The sequence below is a fragment of the Ixodes scapularis genome, unplaced genomic scaffold (assembly GCF_016920785.2).
Source record: "Ixodes scapularis isolate PalLabHiFi unplaced genomic scaffold, ASM1692078v2 PGA_scaffold1__304_contigs__length_218370807, whole genome shotgun sequence".
NCBI lineage: Eukaryota > Metazoa > Arthropoda > Arachnida > Ixodida > Ixodidae > Ixodes > Ixodes scapularis.
The window spans coordinates 77,017,702-77,040,891 of record NW_024609846.1 but is presented as its reverse complement, the minus strand read 5'-3'; the positions used below and the strand labels follow the sequence as shown (position 1 = coordinate 77,040,891).

At 44.2% G+C, this 23,190-nt stretch overlaps 1 protein-coding gene across 1 annotated transcript; it reads left to right on the top strand.

Annotated features, from left to right (window-relative positions):
• Positions 1-16,031: 16,031 nt before the first annotated feature.
• On the top strand, positions 16,032-19,401 carry LOC8033335 (E3 ubiquitin-protein ligase LRSAM1). The gene has a single exon (XM_029988121.3). It carries the CDS (start codon positions 16,152-16,154, stop codon positions 18,288-18,290), a length of 2,139 nt encoding a protein of 712 aa, XP_029843981.2. The 5' UTR covers positions 16,032-16,151; the 3' UTR covers positions 18,291-19,401.
• The last annotated feature ends 3,789 nt before the right edge of the window (positions 19,402-23,190 follow it).

The following is a 23,190-nucleotide window of genomic DNA, read 5'->3' as shown; positions in this document are numbered from 1 at the left end:
TACGTGTTTTTAAAATACTTGGCTTTCACTGAGCTTAACCTCCTGCAGCATGCATTTTGCACCATCGAATTCGACCTTCTCAGCAAGAAGAAATCACAATGACCACCAGCCTATAGTGTGATGATGTCACGTGCATACCATGTTAAACAGTTAAGCTTTCTGCTGGAATGTGATGTTTGGAACACTAGCAATAGATGTCCTAATTGTAAAGTTGTGCCATTTTTGTAGCAGTCTCGCGATGATATATGGCAACCTAGAGAAATGTTAGCGCGCATGACTATTCAAGCATAGCGTTCAAAAGTGAGGGCCAAAACAAGTGCAGGTAAAACCGATTATAACATTAGCCTCCCGAGGCAGCATTTCGCGAAGTTTCGAGCTCATGGAAGCTGATGAAATGTAATTTATACTAAGATTTTAAGAATCTTTATCTGTCCTTCGCCCTATTTATGTAAAATTATAAATTTCATTGCGTGCATTCTTACGCATATCTTTTTGCAGTAAGGCGTTCTGTAAGGGATTGTTTAGAAAGATTTCGTTAATTATCTCGCTCTTTTTGCACATTTCGTGTATTTGCCTTCCAATCTATCATGTGAGCACAGAGTCCTTTTTGGCACACCCTGCAACCCGATGTTTCACACTGCCAATCAGCAAACAGAAAAACACTTTTACGCAGACTCCACAGCTCGCGTAGTTTCGAGTATCGTCCTTCCGCGTCGGTCTCAAGCGGTTATGGGAACTTTATAAAGTAAAATTTATTGATCGTTATAAAAATATATTTAATTACTAATTGAATATTTGACAACATAAATAAGTGGCCGACCACCCTCAAGCAATGCCCCCCAAATTACCTGAAAAATGTTCTGCCAATCTTTTCCGGCGTTTTTATCCTCGACAGCCCCGTTTAAGCGATATGGGACAGCCTTACACACATTCCTGATTTTGAAGTTAATTTAAATAACTATGTGTTCCTCACACATATAACTTCTCAATCATATAAAAGTCTGTTATTGCCTTTTTTATGTGGGGAACATTACTTGTATGTGTCTGTGGGCTGGACAAAAACAAAGTAAACAAGGGCGCGCGGCGGAACTATGACGATTACGCATGCAAACCGTCAGAAAGTGTCCAATTATGTAGCTGCCATGTCGAGTAGAACGTGAAATACTACTTCGTTTTACATAACAAAAAATAATCTTTGAAGACGCTTAAGCAATTCGTCTTTAAAAGTGGAACGCGATAGGCTTAACGGGCCTTGTTTGCATCGCATTCTCATTTGCCACGAAAGCGTGCCTCGCGTGGCCTAGTCAAAAGCGTCTGACTCGCAACCGAAGGGTCCTGGGTTCAAATCCCACCTAAAATTCTTAATTTTTTTCTTTAAGGCAAAGGAATTGCTTTAAAAAGTGAAATCCTTTGCGACATACGACGAACTTTAATTCGCATTACATGTCATGTTTTAATCACTTTTATTCCACGCGTGATGTTACGTTTCACATGAGCATCGTGGGTTGTTTGGAATTCTTGCGCGAGGGCATGTAGCACTGACGTCATCACCCTATCGACCAACCAAGATTTTCTAGTCACGCCACAGACATCGGGTTTTCTGCGACATGAACTCCTGAACACTATCGCGTTATAGTCATCACTTAGCAAGGGTGATGCTCATTTGCAAATTAAATTGGCCGGCATCTTGTCAAGAACAAACCTCAACAGCCAGGCTATGCCAGCTTCTCCTCTATAAAAAAATGTTCACTCGGACAAGCGCTATTTTGGGAAAGATTCGATCGGGGTGCGAAGGTGCGTATAGATTAGGGTGAACAATTGCGATTACTCATGCTGCATGATTAGTCGCATGCATGCGGTACTGAGTGTAAACAATGTTTAGTTAAAACAACAAGCATTTTGATTACCGCTCGGTGTTCCCATAAAAAATAGTCCGAAAGGAATTATTCTAAAACTTTTGTGACATTTTGACAATTTCATGGCTTTTAGCTAAGTTGTGTCGTCATCTTATACATATATATTGTGAAGTGTATTTCGTAAACAATATCTGGTAATATATATGGCCACGAGGTGCTCATTTTATAATTTTATGTGATGTATGTAATTCCTTGGTTCAAAGACACAATCACAATTTCACTTTTAATACTGCCACACAAAGTTGTATCAATCACGGGTATTTTAGGCGACCTACCACACTTCGCGACAATAATTTATACCGTGTAAATAAATCAGCTTGAACTTTAGAATTTTACTTAAACACAAAGAAAGGACAAGAAAATGCCGTATAGTTCTAAATTTCAAGCTGATCTATTTACAGATGTACCAACAAGCTCACCTCTTCACTCTTGTACGTAAATATTTTGATTCAGGTAAGATATGTGTTACTGGTAAACAAAGAGATGTCGAGTCGTATGAACACGACGTCATGTGCGTTAATGTAGATTTTCTTCTACTCTTGCGTCAAAATTAAATAACTGAATTTCATATTTTGGTACCTAAAAACAAAAGTAAATGGCATGGACGATCGAAGAAGCTATATAGTTAATCGTTTCACGGCGTAAATAGTGTATATGGCCAGAAAAACGTGGAAAATATATTTTCAATTTAGCGGTTCAAACCGGTTCGAACCGGTTCGAACCGGTTTGAACCGTTATTTTTTGCTCCCCGGAACTGAACTGGAACCGAACCGAGAGCCGTGAACCCGAACAGGAACCGAACCGATAAAAATTTCGGTTCGACACTCTGCATGCAATATCTTGCTGGGACTCCGGGTCCCTACCTTACTCTCGTTTTTTCCGCACTTAACCACAAAGCCGCGGTCCTTTCGTAAATCAAGATGATTGGAATTCCCACGGAATCTGACATCGGCTACTACTTTACATGGATGCGGCCGCGGAACATCCAACTGAAATTTAGCGACTGTGAGTGAGTAGAAAAGGAAGAGAGAGCAAGACTGTGTGCGCGTGATTGGTCCTCTCTTTATCTGATGCGCTGCGGTCGCATCTATGTAAAAGTAGCCATAGAGCGCCAGTGGAGAAAAAAGAGCACCCTAAAGACGAGGTCACACTGCTTATACATCATACAAAAGACAGTCTGCATACAGAGTCGAGCGCGAGTCACAGCGGGATCCGAGCTTCGAATGCCGCATGGAAATGAGTTCGAGGAGAAACTTGGCACGCGGCATTCGAACCCCGGATATCGCGATGACTCGGGTTTGCAGACTCTCTTTGGTATGATGTATGAGCAGTGTGATCCCGGCTTAAAGCACGGACTCTAACAAAACGACGCAAAAAAAGACCGTTTTACGTCGCACACAGGATATGTAAAGTTGTTGTTAAGGGAAACCGGTGGCTGAGTGGACTAGCGCACACCAGCTCGGAGCACGTGGAGCGAAAGCTCGCGCTGCAGAACCCAGGGATCCTGGGTTCAACCCACGGTGGTTCAACCCCCACCCCTGCCCGTTTCCATCTGGATGAGCATTGTTCAGCGTGGTGCACGTTAAAGACCCCATGGCTAGCGGTTGTACTGCACTGGCTAAATTGTTCATCTACAGCTGAAGGACAAGTCGCCCGCTGAGGCAGACTAAATTCAGGCTGTATAAACATAAACACACCCCAATATTTTTTACAAAGTTGTTGTTGCAATCAGTGCAGTCAGTTGTACAAAGTTATATTAATGGATTCTATGGCGTCCAATGTTACGGTTGTAGAAAGACAGCACAGTTAGTGTAGTATTACGACCAACTACGAATATTTGACGTGCATATTTTCACAAAATGTAGTACTGTAAACGACTTAATTTTCGCGAAGACCTAATTTTCGGGAATTTCGCGAATCACCTACAATTCGGGAAAAATAGTTCCCGCGGACGATTCCGGTAAAATGTAAACACATTGGAATCTATATTGAGAGTCCACCGCGTCGCGAAAATTAGAACGTGCGAAGTATTCAAGAACTGCAGCTTTGACCTAAATCCCGAAATATTGAGCCCGCGAAAAGTACGTCGTTTACACTAATTAATAAACACACAAAGATATATACGATGCCCATCCTCGTACCTTTTTGTGCGAAAAGTTAGTGGGTAGTGGGAGAGAAAGTCACATCTCAGTGAGTGAAAGAGGGAAATCCTGTGAGAGTCAAAATAGTTGCTTCATGTAGAGAAAGATATTAGATTCGAGTGATGGTTTATCGTGAGTCTCGGCATATACGCTTTCAGGCAGCTGTGCACAGGCCCCGCCATAACCAGCTTTCAGTTTTTATTTCCTGTTATTCTGTTTGCTTCACTTCATCATTGCCACAGAAAAACAATTTATTTCCACTTCAGGTGCTCTTGTGTCCCTCTCCCCAGAATAGGCCTTTGTATAGGCTCGTCAACGCCAGCTTCAGTGGCTCGGCATCTCGGTAAGACAAGAGAAAGTCGGCCATGGCGGCTCCATTTGGTGCTTAGAAGCGTAATTTTGTTATTATTTCTTAGTTGTAACGTACAGTGCACAAGAACCATTCCCACCCAAACACGCATTCCTTGCTTGTTTTTATTTCTTGCTCTTCTTGTTTCTGTTTTCCTTCGTTTTATTCGGCAACAAAATGTCAATTTTAAAATTTCTATCTTATTTAATGCCCCAGACTGAGGCCCTGATGGCAATAAAATGTTATCGAATGTTCTGACATGCATTGTTTCCCACAGTATCCTGCCAAATATTTTCACAATGACTCACTTTTTTTTTGTGTCATTAACCATTTAAAGATGGTAGGTAAAATCGACAAAAAAGTGATTTCTTTTCTTTAAAATTCTATTTAGAAAAATAGCAGAGTTCTTGCGGACCATGTCCTCCAAATAGCATATTTCGAGGGAGCGCTAGCAGACATTTAAAAATTGTGCCTACTACACATATCTGCCCTTTAAAAGGAGTGTGACTTTACGAAGACATTTTTTTGCATCCCCCCTTTTCGCTCTCAAAACACACACACAAAAAAAAACTTTTTGTGTGTGTGTGTGTAAGATTGATAAAACATATTATCTGGATAATTTTTGATTTTCATGAATGTTTCATGAACGCGTGGACGTTTCATGGACGCACACAGAATGCGAATGAGTCGCTAAACAACTTGATTTGATGTAGGTGTTTAAAAACTTGGAGGACGCTTAAGCTTTTTCTTTAAAGCGACACTGAAATAAAAAAAAACAAAAAAGTTTTTTAATGGGTTCAAACTTTTTTTTTTGTAATTGTTTTCACTAAAAAGTGTTTTTTTTTTTTTTCAATATTTACGCCGTTAGGCGCATTTTAGCTGCAGAATGGGAAGGTCGCAGCCCGCTAAGCCCTGCCCCGCGATTACGAAGTGCTTACATCTCACACTGGCTGGTGAGGTTATTGACGCGTGAAGTGTGTGTTGGAAAAAAATTGTCTCTCCGGTGTCATAATGGTATTTTAATTGACACTATTTTTATGTTTGAGACGCGAATAGTCTAGGAGTCATTATTGTCTTCAAAAATATCCCGATATTGCCTTTCCGCTTCGGTTTCAAACGATAAACTTTTTCTGCGACAGATATTAATACGTGATTAGGGTACCCTCCTGATAGTAGCCTAGCTATCTGAGCATCAAAGCTGTTTTTTACAGTGTGCGGGCATGACCTTGTGATGGCATTTTTAAGGCACAAGTTGATTCCAACCCTCTTAACTAATTTCGAGTGGGCCGATTGATAAAGGAGGAGTGGCTTTTTCCCCCTCGGAGCGTATGTCCAACAAGTATGATAAGAAAGAAAACACAGCCTGAGGTCTAAGAACCTTAGGGACCCTTCAACCGGAAGTTCATGGGTTATGTCCAAAGGATCCAAAGAATTCTTAAATATCGAGAGGACATTGGACACAGTACTTGAAATGTTATTGTCATCAGGGGCCAAGAAAATCAAAAAGTCATCTACGTAGCGGAACACTTCCACAAATTTTGAAGTGTCCAAACGCCTTTGTAGGATGTTGTCCTGAAGCGCTAGGTATAGGTCACTAAGACGAGGCGCAATGCAGGATCCAATGCAAACACCTTTCGTTTGTCGGTAGATGTTTCCATCCCACTTGGTGAAAGTAGACTTCAAGTAGACTGTAAGCAATTCAAGAAAACCGCTTTGGGATATTCCTGAAGCATTTTGGAAGGCTATAATGCCGAAAGAGTCAATGCAGGCTGCAATGCACATTAAAAGTCTTTCTTGGGGTATAGCATAATACAAGCCCTTGATGTTAATGGAGAAGGCCTTTAAGTAATTGTTGTTGTGTTCATTTAGGAACCTAATGACTTCATCTGAGTTGTTTAACAAGAAAGGGTCGTCATCTGTCAGCCAGTTGAGCTTCTCTCGTAAAAATAGGGCAACAGTCTTCTGCCCCTTTCCGACACTATTACTCTTAAGGGACAGTCAGTTTTGTGGGTTTTCGCACTGAACATAATTTGCAGACTCAAATTTTTGCTTCGGTCGATGGTGGAGCAAAGCTTCTTTAAGTCGAGCTTCTGACATATTTTCTTGACCCTCACTTTTTACTCTAACTAACGAAACGTCAAAGTGGCGGGTGAATACAGAGTCGATGGCAGCCAAGGCACTTTCTCCAAATGTAGCCGTATGCATAATCACGAAACCTCCTTCTTTGTCTGCCGGTAGGATGGACATCGACTTTTCTTTCAAGTAGGTCTCAACTCTCTTAATTGGCACAGTTGAGCCTGGCTGTCTGTATTTAGTGAGTAGGTCAATGCCTTCAGATATACAACGCTCACTTTCTGCTTCTGGCGCCCGCCTGGACACTTAATTTAATCCAACGTAACAGGAGGGACAGAAACCAAAGGCCAACGGTTGTGCCTTATATTCACCACATTTCTCATGGTCTCAAAAAGATAGGCAACCGCGTAAACATTAACGTAGTATTTTCTGCCCCATGCAAGCTCTCTAGTTTATGTAAAAAAGTCAATTCTTCCTCCGATAGGACATTAGGTTGTACCAAAAAGCACCACTCCCAGTTTGTTCCATGCCCTGAAGGGGTGGTTTATGCCATTCCCCTCTCATGCGGAAAACAGTATGTCGGCCAGACCGGGAGGTCTCTCAATGACCGATTACGAGAGCATCAATACAACATAAACAGAGTAATATCAGGGAATCTAGGAATACATTGCCGGGATTGCGGGTGTTCAGCGGACCTGAGTAACTGCACTGTCATTGCCAGAAGCGGTAATCAGCTGACAAGAGAGATCATCGAAGCTGAAAAAATAGCCAGGTTGGACCACCAATGTGTTAGTGTATCATCCTTAGCTTTGTCAAAGGAAAAATTGGATTATCTAAAGATGTCATCAAAACACCAAAGGTGATGAGAAAATTTTTCGCTTAATTTTTAATTTAATTTTAATAGTATTTTTAATAGTATGTTTAGTTGTCTTTTATTTATTTAATTATTACTTATTTATTAATGTTTATTGGCTATTTGGTCTCTGGTGTGTAAACAATTTAAATTGTTCTCATTAGTGCCACTAAATAAGGTATACGCTTCAGAGTAACGACACTTGGCCATTTTGTGTCGTAAAATCATGGTTGCCAGTTATCTGAGGCTTTATCTGAAAGGACAGGAAACGCCTTTCCGCCCTCCACAAATGTTTAAATAGTTCGTGACAGAGCAAAGCAATATTGCCTGACCTTTCCACAGCCGAATCTAATGCTGAAGAAGTTTCACTTTTGAATCATGACGATCGGCAGCTGCGTCTGCTCTGCATACGAGCCAAAATGGCGGCGCCCACAACAATGCCGGGGAACGGAGTGCCGATACTCTAAGCGCAGCTCATTTAGTGGCTCTAGTTCTCATCAACGGCAAAGGTGAAGAAGTTGAAGATTTGAGGAAGAAGAAATATAGGACTGAGTTGTAAGTCAGCGCTGCGAGTCTGTCTCCTTTTGTGTGCATGTGAGTGTGACTGTTCATCCGCGCTGTTCCATCAAAAGCATGTAAGAAAACACACAAATAAGGGGACAGACAAACGTCTCAAACTCGGCTAACAAATTTCATTTCGTCCACAGCTTTAGGCTGTGGACGGAATACAATTTCTTAGCTGAGTTTGAGACGTTTGTCTGTCCCCTTATTTCTGTGTCTTCTCACACTTTTTCTTTCAATCTTCCTTCCCAGTCTCAGGATTTTAACATCGTGATAGACATACACCGGCTACCCTGCACATTGACAATTTTTTACACTCGACTTGGCGTGTTCAACCGAGCAGCCCAGCCAATCCAGTAGCACGGCCACTCGATTAGGACTCCCCTTGGGAGCGGCCTGCCGTATGCTTCACTCCGCCGGTGAGAGCGATAGTTCTACTTTACCCCGCAGCGCCAGCCGTGGCGCTCGTTATCGGTGAAAGATAGAGTTCCTTTCGGGGGAGCATATCGAGGAACTCTATAGACCTTTCCAGCGGCAGTCTCGAACGAAGCGATTTCCAGCGCGCGTCCCTGGTTTTGAGAGTGTACGTCAGCGTTGCCCGACTGCGCTGAGCTGTGGGTGTTCTCGTCAGTAGGCTGTGGAAGCCTGCTTAGGAGCAATTTTGTACGTTTGTGGCAGCAAAATCGCCTCACTTTAATTTTTGTTGTGTGTTCTATGGCGAAGAGAATTTCTCGAAGTTTTTAAGAAAGCGTTGAACTATTTTTGGGAACAAAAACAAACAAATGAAAGCTATTTTCGGCGAGTCCGTCTGCGACAGAACAAATGCAACTGGGTTGTTTGTTTCATTTTATGCGGATCTTTTTAACGGTACCATACACTCAGCCGTGTCAAACTACAAAGATCATAACTGCCTAACATATTTCATTACACCAGAGGATAGCCGAACTGCATGGGTATAGCCCGCTCACTATATGAAATTCAACGAGTCTCATCAATCGAACAACATAAATTGTACGTACCCCACGGTGCCGCGTTATCCGAACAGGATTTGAGAAAAGTCCCAAATAACACAGCATATCCAATATGCAGTGGTGACGATAGTCACTTCACGACGATCGGACGGAATCCGGCTTGTCTTGGGATAAGTTTTGAAGAGTGATGTTTTTTTACACAGCACTAAAGCAAATGAACGAACGTGTCTATTCAGTTCCCATACCCCGGACCCTATCAGCTACTTCTCGCCAAGACCGGGAACATAGCCGGGAAGGCTTTTCGGAGATTATCTCAACGGAAATAATCCTCGAGGAACGTCGAACGGCCCGCGTCGCGGGCTGCTTGACGTTCGCTCTCTTCGTTCGTTTCCTGCGAAGGTCGAGCAGGCTACGAGCCCTGGTATTTCCTGGTTCTCACAGTGGAAGATTACAAAAACACGCAAGCATCCTGAACAGGCAAATAGAGTAAACACTTTCAAGGAAAGCCGGCGAACTTCGAACACACAATGCAGGTGGGGAGTCGCGCTGACCGGGTTTCCACAGCTCAGGCGGGTGGCAGAAATTTTTGGCTGATAGGGGTCGCTCGAGTCGCAAAATGGCGGCGGCCAGCGAGCTGTTTTTGCAAAGGTCTATACTTCGTTAACGTTAGTATGTACTTGTTAGCCGCGCGTGCTAAAAGCGCGAGATAGTTGCTTCGAAGGAAGCCTCGGCGGCTGCATGAGTGCTCGTGCAGCGAGTGCTCCAGTCAAGGCAGTAAAGGCTAGCCGCTCGCGCTAGCACAGCGTTCGCGGTTAGTTCATGCTAAGGTAAGACGAAATATAGTGAGAGAGGAGCAGGACGCCCGGCCTGGCCCAGTGTGGCTATTTACATTTTTTTTTTTCGTGAAGCCGCAAGTCTCATTTGAAACGAGTGCCAGATTGCATGAATGATGTGACAAATCTGTGTAGAATAAAAGCACATGATTCTTTCTGCGAAAAGCTCACTCAGCTGCAGGCTGCGCGTTAAAGCTGCATTCTGCTGGCAGTATGAGAGAATTGTCGTTTTCTTGTTCACGTAACTGTTGCCCCGTTTCCATTACCACTTTAATATAGGAGTTATAGTTGGATATAGCTAGGCCGTGTGATTTCCGCTTTTAACCGACGCTCGAGCACGCGCGAGCTGTGCCATTTATTCATCTGTGAAGGACAATATAAAATCGGATTCCGCGTGCATAACTTCAGCATTATAAACTTCATTGTTCACAAAAAACAGACCAAGGGAGTCATTTAGTTCACAAGCGGAGTACCTTTCGGGAAAAAGGCTTTCGCGAAAGCCTCAATATATTCTCTGGTGGGCTATTTAGGTCACCAGCCCAGTTTGCCAAAAATGTCTGAGGAGTTTTCTGAGAAAGAGCTCGCAGAGCTCTTCGCTGTGGTAGGGGTCTCGGCAGTTAACACACCACATCAGCGGGGAGTTCATAAGGTGTGGAAGCACAGCCCTCGAGAGGACCTTGCAAATCCTTCCACAACCACGAATCTCTGCCGACTGTAGAGCCCTCTCGACAAAGGTGCAGACAAGCTTGCACAGCCAGGCAGCTTCAGGTCGTGGATAGCTGAGTCCTCCTTGGTCAAGGCTAAACATGGACTGATATGCTCCGTCATGTGATGCATTTCCCTTAAGTTGCGCTTCCATTCAGGACACGTCACCTGCAAAGTTTAGCGGGTTCTGCACATTAGCCTTCCTTGCTTCCACTGAGAAATTCTTATTGCTTTGCTAGGTTGAACGTTTCAGCTAATTACTTTGAAATTACGACAATTTCTACAAATAAAAATGGTCACCTTTTGTTCGCAAACGAAGGCCAAGTAGCAAGCCATGTAAGTCAGCGGTGCGAACTCAAGTTCGGAAGAGACTTTATTGTACTTCATCAACTGCAGAATTTCCTGTTTCACGAGTGGAGTTGGCACATTTAATCGCCGTCTGGCACTCAGAACTAGAACGCGCATTTACATTTCTGGCAGCTTCCAAAATGCCAACACAAACCACACACGCAAGCGCAGAGTGACACTACGATATTTTCGCCGAGCACAGCGGTGCATAGGTGTTTTGCTGCCTTCTGCAACCGCGGCAGCGCCTCGGTATCGGCGAAGCCAATGACAGGCAGATATTAGACCGCGCTGCCCCCTCCGCTAAGCGTTCCACAACGAAGAAGTTGCTACTGCGCCTGCGCGCCGATAGCCGTCACTGTGGAGTTCCCGCTATCGTAGCGGGTTGCGGAGGGCCTTGCGGGACGGCGAGAACGATCTACGAAAACCCCCTATTTTATCTGGGTAGCGGAGCCCATGACAAAATTCTGTATGAAGGGGAGGGGGGAGAGGAGGACCCATGCAAAATGGAAGAAATTTGGGGGGGGGGGTCCTTGCCTCATGGGCCTCCCCCCTGGCTACGTGCCTGGCTCTGGCGTGCATGTGCCATTATTGTTTGGATCATTTTGTCCCTAGTAAGAAAAAACGCGTAAATAAGGCTAACCTCTGGATCAATCGACAAATAATTCACTTAAAGCGAAGGATTAAACGCCTTAGAAAAACAAAGCGTGCTAACAACGGTCGGCTATAGAGAGCATGCAGAGTGAGCTGGGACGATGCATTCAACAAGCCCGTGATTATTACTTTTCCAACACACTGACGAATTTTCTTACAAATGATCCTCAGAAGTTTTGGAGCTATTTGAGCAACCAAAGAAAACCACAGTCAAATATCTGTTGACGGTACGGTGGTTGCTGATGACACAACAATCGCTCGTCATTTTAAAGGGGCCATGAGACGAATTTCGGGCTGGAATGAATGATTTTAAACTGGGACTTTACTAATCGCATATCGTTTATTTGGCCAAAAGGAAGAGGGTAGAAAGTCAAAAGCCAGCTTTTCGATACGACCATTTGAAAACATAGCGGACTATTTTGTTCCTTCTTTCCTTCGAAAGCCCTCCGCCTTTTCACTATGATACATCCGCGGTTCCCAAAGCGCGGCAGGCGGTGCCAACCTGACGTCAGCCGAGCCCAGCTCACGCATTAGACACGAGAACTGCGTCACTCCGACGTGCGCGCTCGTCAACAATCGATCCGTCGACGAATATTTGGATTCGCGTTCGTGACCAATGAGTGCCCTGACGGAACTTATCGTCACTAGCGAATGACAAGTTCCATGGTGTGCATAAAAAGCATGGTGGAAGCTAGGAGTCATCGCACCGGTGCCGAACAATGTCACGACGACGTGATTTCACAATTCGCGTTTGAGTTGAGGACTCAGCTAAGGAGGAAGAAGTAGGAAAATCGTTTCATGACCCCTTTAATGCCTACTTTCAATCAGTATTTTCCGAGGCTGAAATGTACGAGCGTGAAAATCGTGAATCGTTCACATCTGATCGCAGACTTCATATCTCATGCAGGAATTTTTTCTATGTTAGTGAATTTAGAAACCAAAAAGTCTGTTGGGCCCGATAATCAATGAATCAATCAATCAATTTATTTCCTCTCCATTTGAGAGGGGAAGGCAGGGAAAAAACAACACGTCGCTACTTGACGAAGCCCCCGCCTCCCCTTTACATCCGCAGAAGAAACACAACATATGAGTGAAAGAACAATGTATTATGTAACATATATAAAAACAGATAATCGAGCGCTTACACAGGACAGTGGTGTCAATTATATACAGTGCGAAGGGTTAAACAAGGTAAACATAATTCAAAGTAGCACACGCTTGCTCTAAGAGTTTAGTAATGAGCACATGCACTACAATGCACATTGACTTTGAAAAATATATACGCAACTGCCTCTGCACCTTCAAAACATGACAACACCTATTTAATAGATTACTCAAATAGGTCACGAATTTCCTTTTTGCTTGTGTTGGCCACGGAAATTCCCTTTGCTTCAAGGTTGTTTACAATTCTTGGGAGAGTAAAAGCCAGTCTCTGGTCACCCTAAGTGGTTCTGGAGTGCGGTGCGGCCCAGTTTCGAGAATGACGAGTGATGTATGTTGCGTCCCGCGACTCCAAACCTGAGAATAAATTAAAAACGCTAACACGGTTGCTTAATGATCTTTTATATGACATCAAAAGCTTGAGCTATAGTAATTGGTGATTTTTAACGTGTCAAGCTTTTTAAACAAAGATTTCGTGGAGTGATCAAACGCTACATTACATATTATTCGTATTGCCCTCTTTTGCATTATGAAAAGTCTCAGAACGTTCGTTTTCGTAGTGGTACCCCAAACCAGGGAATATGAGTAGAACAGGGCGTGATATATAAGCAGCATTATCGAGGGGGTTAAGATATTACGGTATTTATATAAAACGCCTACAACCTTTGGGAGCTTTATGGTTGTGTCTTGCACCATCTAATCCCACAGCATATGTTCATTAAAAGTTACGCCAAGCACCTTAGCATTTTTTACAATTTCCACATCTCGTGAGGCAAAAGAGAGCCCTCCCGGCAGGCTGCTGGTGCAGCTTGTATTTTTTGCGCGGAAAATAATTGTCTTAGTTTTTGCAACATTTATTGTTAATAAATTTGCGGTGGTCCAAACGTTTAGACTCTGCAAGAATTGATTTGCTTTTCTTATAATGACGTCAATGCTAGTTCCAAAGAAAAACAAACTTGTATCATCTGCGTATATTATGTAGTTGACGCTATTATCTAAGTTCACTATGTCATTTATAAAAATATTGAAGAGAAGGGGCCCGAGAATACTCCCTTGCGGTACACCTGCCTTTATTTGGCGCATGTTTGAACGCTCCCCGTCAATTTCAACGTACTGATAACGGTCTTGCAAATATCTTTCGATTAGGTTCAGGGCAACACCCCTGATGCCACAAAGGTCCAGTTTCTGCAGTAAAGTTTTATGATTAAGGCGATCGAATGCCTTCGAAAAATCGATAAATAGGCCTAATGTTAGCAGTTTGTTTTCGATGTTTGTAAGTATAATTTCTTTCTGTTTTAGTAGCGCCAACTCTGTCGAGTACCCCTTTCGGAAACCGAATTGACAAGGGGTCATAATTGAGTGTTTTTCACAGAAAACATATAGACTCATGTGCATACTTTTTTTCTAGATACCCCATACCCTTTTGCGTCCTTTTGCGGATCCCTTGGCACGCTTTCTAACAGTGATTTTTCGAGTTTCTTTCTTGTCGGGCGTTCTGCCAAATGAGTGGCTCTTGGCACGAGTTGTGCCGGTTTTTAAAAAAGGGGACCACCTATCTATGAGCAGCTACAGACCAATTTCTTCGACGTGTAGATCATGTAAGCTACTAGAACACGTGATTTCAAATATGGTAACTGACTTCCTCGATAGAAATAACTTAAGGACCGAGTTTCAGCACGGATTCCGGAAGGGGTATTCAACAGTAACTCAGCTTGTTACCACAGCACACGAATTCGCCTCCACGTTGGACAAATCTGGACAGATAGATGTTTTATTCGCCGACTTCAGCAAGGCTTTTGACAGAGTACCACACGGAAAACTGCATTGGTCTCGATCCAGCTATAGTAAAATGGATTAGCTCCTATCTGCGTGGCCGTAAACAGTATGTAGAGGTTGGTGCTGCCTGCTCAGAGATGCTTGATGTGACTTCCGGAGTACCCCAAGGAAGTGTCCTGGAACCATTATTGTTTTTGATATATATTAATGGTATTGTTTCTATTGTTGCCCCAGGTGTCAGCATCCGTTTATTCAAGGATGACTGTGCGTTGTTTAAAGAAGTAACGTGTCCGAGTGATCAAGTTGCACTGAATTTGAGTTTTAATTTTATACAGGATTGGTGCCACCAGTGGAATATGAGCCTGAATCTTGAGAAAACTAATTTTCTTAGAATCACGAACAAAAAAAATTTTTTTTTTCCTTTCAGTACAAAATAAGGGACTATGACGTTTCTGAGGTAGATACTTATAAGTATCTTGGACTGACATTAGAAAAACATTTCAGCTGGTCTAAACATAACATCTGCTGCTTTTAGAAAGCTTGGATTGATTAAGCACAAACTAAAGAATACGCCCTCTAATGTAAAATTACTAGCGTACAACTCACTCGTAAGACCTAAGCTTGAATACGCCAGCATTGTATGGGACCCCTTTACCAAAAAAGATATAAATAAACTAGAAACAGTTCAAAGGCGGGCAGTCAGACTTATTTACGATAAATTCAAACAAACCGACTCTTGCTCCTCACTAATGAAAATAAACCAAATTGATTTGTTTTTAGAGGAAAGAAGAAAAAAGTCTAGGCTGAAATTCTTGTATCTTCTTGCAAATGATAGGCTTTCTATTAATCGGCACCCCTACCCACAACCCGTTACTACGAGACAGACCAGACATTATCAGCCACACTTACTGGCACCTTACTTTGCTCGCACCAATCTTTTTAAATTTTCTTTTTTCCACGGGACAATTAGTGACTGGAATCCTCTTCCCACTCAGTTAGCCGCTTCCTCCCAGTTCATGACTTCATAGGCCCTCACTGCTACATTTCCTTCTGCTGCTGGTGGCTTTTTATGCTCTGTGTAAAAGTTCTTTATTTGTACTTCCTGTCGAAGGTATTGCTTATATATTGTCATGCACGGTGTGTGGTTTACTCTTTCTTATTCCCTCCTGGTTGGACCATCTTGGTCTGCAGTATGTTATAAATAAAAAAATAAAAAAATGCACGCGAAGGTTGGCAGGCTTGCAATCTCTCGTGCTTACTTCACGAGCACCGAGGAACTGCAAGTTGAGGCTTGCCGGTGTCGGCTGTTCATGTTTGTCGCTCCAGTGGGACTCGGGCATAAGCAGCAAGCAGAAACACATCAAAAGCAATTTGACAGAGGCATTGGTAGATGCCGAAGAACGAATCATGAAGCAACAAGTTTCCTCTTGTCCTCTCCTCTCCGCTCCGCTCCCCTCCCCTTCCCCCTTCCCCCCCCCCCCCCCCCCCCCCCCTCCAAAAACAAAAAAAAAACGCGGGCATTATGAAAGCGTGGTTTTTCTTGCTGTAACCAACGCCTCATGTCGCTGCGTATTTTCGTGTTGGCGTGGAATCCCTTGCGCCATCTAGCGCCCCGTAGAAAAGGCTCACCCCATTTCAGCAGTGTCGGCATCTAGCGACTACAAATCACACTACTGTGTGGCATTTCATTCCCCAGCGATTTCTGCAACTTGGGAAGCGATGGCGACGTATGTTTTATGCTGGGTGAACAGGAAACTTTATTGACGTTACCAAGGTCTGAATTATATTTTTGTTGTGTATCGCTCGCACCTGCATGTCCGGTATCGAAGAGCCAGCAGACGCGGGCATGCCGTTGTTCAAGTGGTCGAAGGTATCTGGTGATATTCGGACGAAGTTAGAACGCAAGCTCTACCTCGCCCAGGAAAACCCGGAGCCCGTTTTCGACTTGTCGGAGTGCTCTCTGTCTGACGTTCCGTCAGGTGTTTTCTCGAAGTGTCGCGTATTTCGAAAAACGACGCTGCTGCTGCACGACAACAGGCTTTCGTCGATCAACGGTGGTGGTCTGTTGAAGGACCTCGGCGAAATCATCGTCCTCGACTTGCACGCGAACAAACTGTCCTCTTTGCCCGACGACTTCGGCTTGTTGAAATGCCTAAGCGTGCTCGATCTCGGCGGCAACGCTCTCAAAAAGCTTCCCGGAAGCTTCGCGATGCTGTTGCTGCTGGAGTCACTCAACCTGAGCGAGAACAAGTTCAAGGACTTCCCGTCTCCCGTCGTGAAACTTAGGAGGCTACAGAAGTTGAACGTCAGTCGGAATGCCATCAGCAAACTGCCGGTGGATTTTCACGAACTGAAATGTTTGCAGGCGCTAACTTTGGACGCGGAAAAATACACGTTCCCTCCAGCAAATGTCTGCGAGCAGTCGCTGGACACCATCATGCAATTTCTGTGCGATTCAGCGGGTGTCTCGTTCAGTCCGTCTAGCGATTTTCTAGACCAGTCTTCTGACGTCATGGATGCGGTGAAACCAGCAACCTATCCCGAGCTGGAGGCAGAAGACCAGTACAAGCAATTCGAAGAAAGAAAAGACAAGCGGCGTTTAGAGCTTTTAGATATGGAGGCAAGGCTCAGAGATACCATGGCCAGCCAGGCGACGATAACGGAAGACACGCATAAACGAAAGCGACAGCTTCTTCTCGAAATTGCTCGCGAGCAGGATGTCCTCGAGGACGCCATATTGAACATTCAGAGCAAGAAAGACACGGAGAAACAAAAGCTGTTGTCCCTCCTGGCACATTTGGAGGACCACTCTGCGGCACTGATCCAGCAGATATCGAACGAAGCCCGGTCTAAAAACTCGGAAGCCCGTGCGCGGGCACTGGAGCAGGAGCGGCTTGAGATGGAGGAACTCTTCAATTGCCAGCAGACGGAAACGGATTTCATCCGCCGCAGAGAGGTCCTCAGCTCTATGGCAGAGGTGCTGCAGCAAGAGGAACGACAGAGACTCTACAGGCAGGAAAGGGAAAGTATGGCAAAAGACATCCATGAAGAGGAAGCGGTGACTGACCGACTGCTTCAAGACGCAATGAGCACAAAAGGAAAAGAACAAGACAAACTTATTGGCCGTATCTTAGATGAGGAGCAATACCAAAGGCAAGCATTCACAGCCTTGCAGATTAAGCATGATTACACTCACTGCCACATCATGCAGCAGATCAGGCTGGTTGAGAAAGAACTGAAGCGACTGACCGAAGCTGAGCTCAAGAGAAGAGATCTCAAAGTAATGTCTGAAATGGAAGCTTTGTCGAGGCACCGCGTAGAACTTGCATACCTTCTGGCCCAGCTACTGGATGACAAGGCCATACGTGAGAAAGAACTGCAGAGCCAGATAAAAGACATGGAGGATCGAAGGCAGGAGGAAATGATTGATTTCTGGCTCCTGCAATACCAGAGACTTTTGGACAGGAAACCTGAAGGAGTATGTGCCATGGAGAACCAGTTAGACCCACGCATTTCAGACATCTTAGAAACGGCCAATGCCGAGCACTATTCCACGTTGTTTGCATCTAAGAAAGTTAGCTGGGAGGATTTCACGTCTATGAACCAGGATGACTTTAGACGGTTGGGAATTGCCTCCGAAGTAGTTATCCAGACATTGCTGATGGCAGTAGAACATTCTGTGAGTGCATTTCGTTCCAAAGAAATGCAACCCAGCGCACCCTCACCCGAAGAGGAGTCCTCTAAGTCAGCAGTTGCAAGCCCTGCTGCGTTGCCGCCAACTCACGATCTCCGATTATGGTGCAGTTCAGAGTGTGTTGTGTGCTTTGATGTCAAGACACTGCTGGTTTTTGCACCTTGTGGTCATGTCTGCTGTTGCTTCGAGTGCAGCCTAGACGTCTCACTATGTCCGCTTTGCAGATCAAATATCGAGAGCAAATTGTCCATTCTGTGATTCGTTGTACCCATTTGACCTTTTCTCTGCTCCTGGCCCATCATGATGTAGATATCTGTTGTGTGAACAATTCAGCTTCAGAATTGAGGATTTTATACTTTTATTGTTTTCATTTTAGAGATCTATCATGTTTTTTTGTGACAGGCTGGAATTGCATTGCTAAGTGCCTAACTTTCCAACACTTTACTCTCTTCAGTGAGGACACAGCAAGCAGGTTTTAGTGCATCTGCTTGCTTTTGTAATAGGACTGAGAATCAGTTGAAAAAGTTGTTAGTTTAATGCAGGCAAATGGTGCTCTCTTGGTTGTGATACTACCTGTTACTTGGCCCTCAGATTTGTGTGTGCAGTTCAGTATAAGGAACTGCAGCAGAGTGGTGGCCTTGCTTGACGGCCTTGCTTTTTTGCACACCTTTCGGTCATATCCCTTTGACAAATTATCTAGTCACGATTACGCACATATTTTCTTGGTATGAAAATGCATGCTCACATTACATTTAAGCAAGCCTGAAAGCAAGCCTGATAAGAAGGCTTGCAGTATGCCATTTGCATTTCAGATACTTGATACTCATTCTACTGTGCATTGAAGGCCACAGGAACAAATGACTTCGGACATGAATAGCAATATGTACAAACTGTCTGAAGTTGAGGGGCGTTTTATTTAACGTAAAAGCTTCAGTGGCAATAAGCATTTTACGGCGTTGGCAGAAAACTATGCATATTCATGTCGCGGTCGGGGCAAATGTATGCCTAAGCTTTTTACCGTGTTCTTGGAGCTTTTGCTGAATCTATACAGTTTCTGGAATGTTGCACAACAGCATGTTTACCCTCTTAAATACACAATGAATGAACCCGATTGACCTGCTCGATTGAGCTTCAACTACAGGATGCTTCATTCAGATTGCTCATTTACCTGCTATATACGAATAAAACATTTTAAGCCTGCAGTAGTCCTCTTGTGCTGACATCAACAGTGATCAAACTGCCATTTGAATTTTTGTAGCAGGTTCCGTAGCAGGCAAAACTTTGGGTTGGAGCAGTCACTGACGCTTTGGAGCAGAAGGCAACATCTGTTAGCACATCGCTTGAAAATTAAAAAGTTATTGTATTACTATTTGAGTTTATCTTTGTTAATGATTGAGGGTTCCTCCCTGATACTGGAGTATATCGCTTATTACGTTTTGCAATAAGAGTAGGTAGGGTACAAATAGAACACAGAACCTTCTTGTTTTTAAAATAATGCTCTGGTCGGAGTAAGTTCCATTTACAATGGGTACTAAAAAATTTTTTTAAAAAAGGTAGACGTTTACAAGTTTCTGTAACGCGAAATTAGAGTGCAGCTCGATAAGGAGGAGGGGAGGGTACGCCCCTCCACCCTCTCCTCCCTCCTCTGCTCCTTGTCATCCCCTCCTTTCCTGCGCTACTCCTCCACCGCACGTGACGTCAATTTTCCTGCTAAATCTAGCATAGAAACTGAATTTGTTCAAGGGTGTTGTGACACCAAGTCATGACGTCATTTTCCCCGCTTAATTTAGCGGGGAATTGAATTGTTGTTGAGGTCACGTGACATCAATTTTCTCACTATATCTAGAGGAGAAACTGAATTTGTTGATAGCTGACATGACACCAAGTCATGTGATGTCAGTGTCCCCACTAAATATAGCGAGGAAACTGAATTGGCGTTGAAATAAAGTGACGTAAATTTTCCCGCTAAATTTAGCGGGGAATTGAATTGCTGCTAAGGTCACATGACGTCAATTTTCCTGCTAAACCTAGCGGAGAACCTGAATTTGTTCCTGGGTGACATGACACCAAGTCGTGCGACATCTTTTTGCCTGCTAAATTTAGCGGGGAATTGGATTGGTGATGGAGGTCACGTGACGTCAACTTTCCCGTTAAGTTGAGCACAGTTACGCTGATGCCGCTCAACCCATAGAGGGCACCTAAGAGCTGCACTCTAAAACTGAATTGGTGTTGAGGTCACATGACGTCAGTTTTCATGCTAAATCTAGCAAAGAAACAATTCGTTCATGGGTGACGTCACACAAGGTCATGTAACGTCATTTTTCCCGCTAAATTTAGCGGGAAAATTGACGTCATGTGACCTCAACACCATTTTAATGTTCCGCTAAATTTAGCGGGTCGATTAAGCCGACACCGCGAAACCCAGAAACAGGCGCCCAAGAGCTGCTCTCTAAAATAAGGCTGTCGCAAACTTTTGTCGAACCGGATTTTTGGGTTGAACTCGAACCTTCAAACTTTTCACCAGATTCGACCCGTTCGACTTTGTGGACTGTGTGGCCAGACCTTGATACAAGCATGTCTAGGTTTTGAGAATTTTTTTTTTTATGCAAAGGGTTATTTTATTTTATTAACAGTTGTAATTAAAAGAAACCAGTTCCAATCACTGAAGAAGTTAATAACTTGCGCTGCCATTGATTCATCCCTTAGCCATCACCATCCAATCTGAAGCCAACTGGCCAGCCTGTCGCGCATGCGCACACGAGTCGAACCTCAATACAAGGCTCGTCGAAATTTCCACCAAAAAGTTTAAAAAAGTCGAACCTGGTCGAACTCGAACCTCGGCCGGTTCGCGACACCCCTACTCTGAAATTAATCATAGTGCAACGCTTCAGTTAGGATAAAGCCTCTCTCCCCTCCCACTCTTGTACCTGGTAGAGTACTATATAGCTCCTACGGAGCAGAGTAGTGCAATCCTTTGAACCCCGTGTTTTGCCGACAACATGGCCGACAGAGCGGCTCGGCGCGAGTCACGTGGCACTCAGGGTTCCAGGAGGCGGCCCGCCCTATGGGAGAATACATGGAGATCAACACAACATGGCTGATTAAAAAATGAACAGCGAGTTCACACTTTTTAAAACTAGTCCGTCGTGAAGTTAGTAAAGCACTAAACACTTTATCAAAGTTTTAATAATATCGGATGCGTGTGCAAATTTTGAGAATGCAATTTCCAAGGCAATGGCGTTTGAAGCAGATGATTTTTGCTCGCAGCGGAGATGGGCTTTTCGGGTTGGCCGGAGCGGGTCACGTGAATGGTGCGACGTCGCCGTGTCGTCTGCTGCAAGATGCCGCTCAGGCAAATTTTAAAAAAAAAGTCAGGTCCTTGCGGGGCACAAAACTTAGCGCAAAGTATTCTAAAGTGTTCCATTATTATGTCAAAATGATTGCGATTCCGTACATTCCCACAATACTGGAAAAACAATGATTTTCTCACGTTCTCCATGCATTTCTGACCGCAGTTGGAACCTCCGGGCGTTCGCCGCTAGTCGCCGAGAGGCGGCGTTCTAGATTGCGCTACTCTGCTCCGAAGGAGCTATATAGTGCTCTAGTACCTGGTAGTTTATTCAGCCAATAAATATAATTTCTGTGAAATGCCTACAAATACCAGCGTATCTGCTGACACGTCTATCAATGAAAATGCGGAAAAATTGACGTCACGTAACCTTAACACCAATTCAATTTCCCACTAAATTTAGCGGGCCGGTCACCGTGGGGCGTGCAGGTTAAACCGACGGCAACGTTACTAGAACCCCCGAGTTGGAAAACTGCCATAGAGCCTGTTTTAAAAGAGTGACTCCGATTACCGTACTCGAGAACCGAGTTAATGGCGATCGGAATGCCGCCATTTCTCCCAATCAAGAACAGCTAAATGTCCAGTGACTTGCGCTTCTAGTTTGAGTGTTCGTGACTCTATGTGCTCGAGCCTTCGACTGTGCTCTACCCCAAGACTAAACAAACTATACTGCAGGGAGACAGTAAAATACATATATGTACTCCTTTCCTCATTTTATCTGAACAGAAGGATCGACCAATAAAACATATTTACGTTTCGCTTAAGCCCGTCATAGCGCATTTCTTAGCCGAAATTGTCATTTTGGCGCAACATATCATACTTTTGTTCATAGTGCAGTTTGGTGCAGCACTTACATCCCTGCATCAATTTTCGGAGGCCATGCGAGTCATATTCTTGAACCCACGCATTGTAGTTTTATGTCATCCTTGGTGGCGAGCCATTGCCTCCTGGAAGACAAGGCCCGCTGCAACTTTCCCTCTGGAGTCCTCACTATCAGACTCATGCCTACGTAACAACCAGACTGCCCCGAGCACATCCCCAACGCATTGACAGCGTCTCGCACGTGCACTGTTCGTGCACAGCGATGAGAAGATAAACCTGTCTGCTGCTTTGCCAGAAGTTACCCATCTAGCTGCACGTGTTTATCACTTGTCTTCTACGTGGTATTCGGTGAACACTTGCTTTCAGTATTTTGGACGATACCCTTTACAGGACTTCACTGAGCAACGTTGGCGGCTGGCATAGTGTTGTTGGCAGCGTAAAGCATGCGATTAGACCGAAGTGCTCGCCCAATACTGACGTGGCGTTCGTGCCCTGTACGTTTGAACTCGGGTTCACAGTGAATGCAGGTGAGACATAAGTGCTCGGAGTTCTTGCCCAAAATATGGTGGCCTCAGCCCTAGGATAATTGTTGCTGCAACACACACTACAAGCTACAGACCACAGTGCTTCAAAAATGACCGCTGATTATCTGCCCACTTATCCAAAAAAGTTGTATTTTTCACCCACAATGTGCGAAGAAACAAAAGCGATAGCTGTAGCATGGTCGTGCAATGCAGGTGGAATGGTGCCGTTACATACCTGAGGACGGAGGTGCGACGTGGTTAATTCTCGTAGCCATCGTGGTTGGCGTGGTGGATGCCACGGACGACTGTCACCAGTGATCCGTGAAGTAAGTGGGTAAGCGCAATGGAAGTTTCTAGAACCATCGAACATTACGCGTAGCGACTGGATACTGCCGAAGTGGGATTTAGCGTAACACAAGTAACGTTTGAAAACAAGTTTTCAAGTTTTCAAGCTTTTAAGCAG